The sequence below is a fragment of the Durio zibethinus genome, chromosome 5, assembly GCF_047325235.1.
Source record: "Durio zibethinus cultivar Kanyao isolate XHJ-2024 chromosome 5, ASM4732523v1, whole genome shotgun sequence".
Lineage (NCBI taxonomy): Eukaryota > Viridiplantae > Streptophyta > Magnoliopsida > Malvales > Malvaceae > Durio > Durio zibethinus.
In genome coordinates this window covers 2,195,457-2,201,076 of record NC_143166.1, presented here as the reverse complement: position 1 = coordinate 2,201,076, position 5,620 = coordinate 2,195,457, and the positions used below count along the sequence as shown (strand labels likewise).

Here is a 5,620-nt window from a genome sequence, read left to right as displayed (position 1 = left end):
TATTGAATAGATTCATGGTATGTTTACCCTAGCTCCAAAATAAAAGTTTAAGCCAAGAGCCAGAAATCCTTGTGCAGCTTAGTGGTGATCAAATAACCGCCAAGTTTTTGCTTTTCCTTCTTACTGCAATTGCCATGCAACTGGCATTCTGGATACAGTAGTCGACAAATCCACCAGTTACCCGGTTCCCTGCACCCGTAAGTGGCCAAGAAATATGGAAAAGAGGAAGAAATTGTTTAAAACTGAAAGGCTCTGACAGCATGTCAAGGATCACCCAATTTAAAAACTTGAATTGATACATAATTGGGAGCCAAAAATGGCTGGAAAGAACTGTGTGTTGTACATTGATCACACCATTATTTACAACTGTTTCTCACTTATCATGACTATTTTACCATTTTGGACACTAATAGATTGCTTTAAAAAGCATCACTCTGTAAAGAATGAAGCATTACTTGAAGTCCATGTTGTGGCTGAAGCATAAATTGAGGAAATGGCGCATGAATATAGGCTGGGGAGAGAGTAATAGTGTAGCGTTGTAGGATCATTGAGAGAGCAATCTTTGTTTCTGTGGTTGCAAAGCCCATACCCACGCAAGATCGAGGTCCCAATGAGAAGGGACTGAATGCAGCCGTATTGTATTTGGTAGCTTTGGCAATACCTTCTGCGAATCTCTCTGGTTTGAAAAGATGCACATCATCACCCCATAGTTGAGGGTCATGGTGAAGTGCTATAATCGGGATCATAATCTCCATATTAACAGGAATAATGAGCTTTCCCAATTGAACATCTCTTGCAACCTTTCTAGATATGGCAAATACAGGAGGATACAATCTCAGGGTTTCATAGATGATCAAGTTCATCTGTGAGCAAAATAAATTTATAATTTATTAAATGCTGGTAATGCACGCTATTGAAATCGTCAGAGATTGCGGTTTTGCTTACAGTTTTTAGTTTGGAAATGCCTTCAGAATGAGGATTTTTGTCACCGAATACCTCGATCACCTCTCGTCTTGCTTTCTCTTGCCAATCTGAATGGATTGATAAAAGCAGGACTGTCCATGTGAGCAAGGACTTAGTCATTTCTTGTCCAACAAAGTAGAATGTTTTGCACTCATCTACCAAGTCTTCTACGGGGAGCCTGTTTTTGTCATCCGAATCATGGAAAGCATTTACAAGTAATCCTAGAAAATCACTACGGAAACTGTCAGCTTCTCCAGTCACTATTTTCTCTTCCCTTTTCTTAATCATTTCCATCACACATTCATGTATTCCTTTAGCAAGCTTTTCTGATTCTATTTCATCAGTAGTTTTCCGAATCTTGCTGCAAAAGCAAACACAGGTATAAGCCGTATACATGGAGAAAAGGAGAAAAACTAAATCCTTTGTGATCATATTTCAGATTTTGCACTCAAGTGACTTCTAGGTATTTTCTTTCTATTTGGAAATCAGGGGCAAACTCCAGAGTCTAGATTAATCATGTGAAGACCACACCAGACCAAGATATTATTCAATTTGACTCAGAAAGTTTGGTGATTTTATCTCACAAAAACATTATGGATTTAAATATTTGCATATATTTAAACAGATCTTTATAATGCCTCGATGTGAGATTAGAACATTACAAATTAACTTACTAACTTACCTGATGCCAGGAATCCGAGATTTATAAAGATTTCTGGTAGCAAGTATTGATAATTTAGTCAACATTTGAAAAATCTTCTCCCCTTCCAAGTAACAGCTGCCAAAAGCTGTTCTAGATATAACTTCTGAAGTCAGTAACCTGAATTGTTCAAACACTTCGATCTCTTTCCCTTCTTGGCATTTCCACTTCTCTAGCATTGTCTCAACGGCAGGAATTATTGCTGGATTCATGCTCTGCCAAACACAACCATCCATTCTGTAAGAAACTAATTCATAATTCTTAAATGTCAGTACGAAATAGACTTTGTTCGAAGTTTTACTTTTAAGCTCTCCCCATGAAAAGCATGATTTGCCAACTTCCTTTGCCTGGCCCATTTTTCACCTTCGGTTGTCAGAAGCCCGTCCCCAAGTAACTTATAGATAAAGCCTTCGGCCTTCTTTTTCGGAAAAGATCCGTCGATATTTTTCAGAACCTTTTTGATTAGTTCTGGTTCTGAAATTACCAGTTGAGCTTGAGTTCCTTCCCAGGTAAGATAATTTTTCCCTTATAAAAGAACAAAAAAAAAGGTTCATTTTTTTATTTGAAGTTAGAAACATATTGCAAGTGAAAAACATCGGAATCATCTTACCATATATGTTGGTCCAGGAGTAAAACTGAGGCAGCACCCTGGGAAATATATCATGAGTCAAGGCAGCCATAGGTTTGTTTAATGCTTCTTTTCTGAATTGGACAGATGCTTTGTTGTTTCCATGGATGAATTCATATGGAGGTCCTTTGATTCCCTGTAAACTCAGTGCGTACTGTATGCGTAAAGGTATCCACCAATATTTGTGAAGGAATTTGAATAGAGTTATGAGAAGAAACAGGCACAAAAAACTTGTGAGAAGGATTAAAAGCTTTGCTGTGGAATTCATTTTCGTCTCTTAACAATGAATTCAGATGTTTTTATGTACTAAACATTAATTTCCATTTTATATAAGCTTTTATGGGCCGAAGACTGATGCTTTAGAAGCCCGCTTTTGACTTCATTTGGATTTTTTTGATAGATTTGTATAACAAAATTTAATCAGAAAGGAATCAAAGGAAACAAGAAAATAAAATAAAATTACAACTCAAAATTTTCCTGCATTATTAATTAGTGTCATTTCTAGAATTTTGTTAGTTGATTTTATAAATTAGATTATATTTTAGAGGTTGATACAATCATAATGGACGTGTTATTCTTATCTTTATAAATTTATGTCAACAAATAATTTTTTTATATTATAATAATAATAATAATAAATACTAATAATTTAATTTTAATTTTGATATAATATAAATAAATTTTGATAACTTTTGATAAATTTTTGTTAACTTCAATACAATTTTGGTAACTTATGATATAATTTTGTAGCTATTGATACAATTTTGATAACCATTGATACAATTTTGATAATTTTTAACAAAATTTTAATAAACTTTTGATGTTATTTCTAGAATCTTGTTAGCTAATTATATAAATTAGATTATATTTTAGAAGTTGATACATGCATACTACACAAGTAATTCTTATCTTTAGAAATTCATGTCAATAAATAATTTTTTACACTATAATAATAATAATAATAATAATAAATACTAATAATTTAATTTTAATTTTGATTAATATAAGTAAAATTTGATAACCTTTGATAAACTTTTGGTAATTTTAATACAGTTTTGGTAACTTATGATATAATTTTGGTAACTATTGATACAATATCGGTAACTATTGACACAATTTTTATAATCTTCGATAAAATTTTAGTAACCTCTTAATGTAATTTTAGTAATTTTCTGATAACTTATGATATACTTTTAGTAATTATTTATAAAATATGTATCATCATATATTTAACAATAGATTACAGTAGGAAAGTATGAGTTTAGTTCTAGTACAAGATAATTTTCTTTTTATATAAAACATTATTGTTTAATTCAAATTTATAATTTTTTCATTAAATTTTTTATTAAATAGATTTATGGTAGGTTTATCTTAACCTCCCAAGATGAAATTTCTAGTTTCGCTTCTGTTAGTAACTGAGGTCAATTCCTGCCAACTTCAAGTATAAAAAACTTATTATTAATTAATAATTAAGTTATTATTGATTTAAAACTATATTATCAATGATTTACTACTATCAATGATATACAGCTAAATTATCAATGATTAATTACAAATTAATATTGGTTTACTACTAATTTATAATTGGTTTACTATTAAATTGTTGATGATTTACTATTAAATTACTGATGATTTGTTATAAAATTTTAATTGATTTACTATTAATTTATCAATAATTTACTATAAAATTATCAATGATTAATTAATTTACTACTAAATTATCATATATTTACCACTAAATTATTAGTGATTTACTATTATGTTATCATTGATTTACTAGTTAATTTTTTTATTATTTACTAAAAAATGTCATTGATTTTATTACTAAATTAACCATGATTCATTATCAAGTTATAACTTATTTATATTAAATTATTTATAATTTACTATTAAGTTATTTTATTGATTAACTATTAAATTATTGATGATTAACTACTACTTAATTATATTGATTTACTTTTTAGTTTTCAATGATTAATAACACAATTATTATTGATTTATTACTAAATTATTTATTATTTAATACTAAGTTTATTAATTAATTACTATTAAACTGAAACTGATTAACTATTAACTACAGCAAAATGACGTTTTTCTCATAAAAATGCCACTGAAATAGCGGCGTTTCTAAGATATAAACGTTGTTAAAATAGCGGCACTTCACATACAAACGCCGTTAATATTGAGGCGTTTTTTCAAAAATGCCACTATTCACAACGACTTGTGTATAGGCGACACTCTATGTGGCATTTTTTTTAAAACACCGCAATATTATAGTGGTGTTAATAAATACCGCTAAACGGTTAAAAAAATGTCGCTAAAAACTAAACCCCTTGTAGGGATTACATTATCACTAATTTACTATTAAGTTATCATTAATTTATTATTAAGTTATCAATTATTAACTATTAAGTTATCACTTTTTTTTATTAACCTATTATTAATTTACTAATATATTGTTATACGTTTATAACTATGAAATATGAAATTTAAAAATCCATTAATAATATATGAGATAATGTTCTTTTTATATAATAACATTATTATTTTATTCAAATTTGAAATTTTTTCACTAATTTTTTTATTGAATAGATTCATAGTATGTTTACCCTAACTCCAAAATAACAGTTTTTATTTCATTTCCGCTAGTATTCAGGGTTTAATCCCTAGCAAGTTTAAAAATAAACAAAATTCTCAATGATTAACAATTAAGTTATCAATTATTTACTACTAAGTTTTCAATTATTTACTACGAATTTATGAATAATTTGCGATTAAGCTATGAATGATTTATCATTAAATTAGTGATGATTTACTACTAAATTATTGATGATATATTATAAAGTTATGATGATTTACTATTAATTTATCGATGATTTATTAAGAAGTTATTAATGATTAACTAATTTACTACTAAATTATCACTAATTTATAACTAAGTTATTAATAATTTACTACTATGTTATTAATGATTTACTATCAAGTTATCAATTTACTACTAAATTATCAATGATTTACTATTATATTTTTATGTATTTAGTATTATGTATCATTAATTTACTACTTAATTTTTAATTATTTATTACAAAATTATCAAGTTATTAATGATTAACAATTAAGTTATCAATTATTTACTATTAAGTTATTAGTTATTTAGTACTAATTTATGAATGATTTGTGATTAAGTTATAAATGATTTACCATTAAATTATTGATAATTTACTACTAAGTTATTGATGATGTTTTATAAAGTTATAATTTACTAATGATTTACTGAAGAGTTATCAATGATTAACTAATTTATTACCAAATTATCACTGATTTATAAC

At 27.7% G+C, this 5,620-nt stretch overlaps 1 protein-coding gene across 1 annotated transcript; it reads right to left on the bottom strand.

Annotated features, from left to right (window-relative positions):
• Positions 1-177: 177 nt before the first annotated feature.
• LOC111282692 (cytochrome P450 CYP749A22-like) lies at positions 178-2,708 on the bottom strand. Its single transcript, XM_089761454.1, has 5 exons — positions 2,274-2,708; positions 1,965-2,188; positions 1,646-1,878; positions 946-1,324; positions 178-863 (listed from the first exon to the last, which is right to left on the bottom strand). The coding sequence occupies exons 1-5, from the start codon at positions 2,557-2,559 to the stop codon at positions 420-422; spliced, it is 1,566 nt and encodes a 521-aa protein (XP_089617580.1). The 5' UTR covers positions 2,560-2,708; the 3' UTR covers positions 178-419.
• Between the last annotated feature and the right edge of the window lie 2,912 nt (positions 2,709-5,620).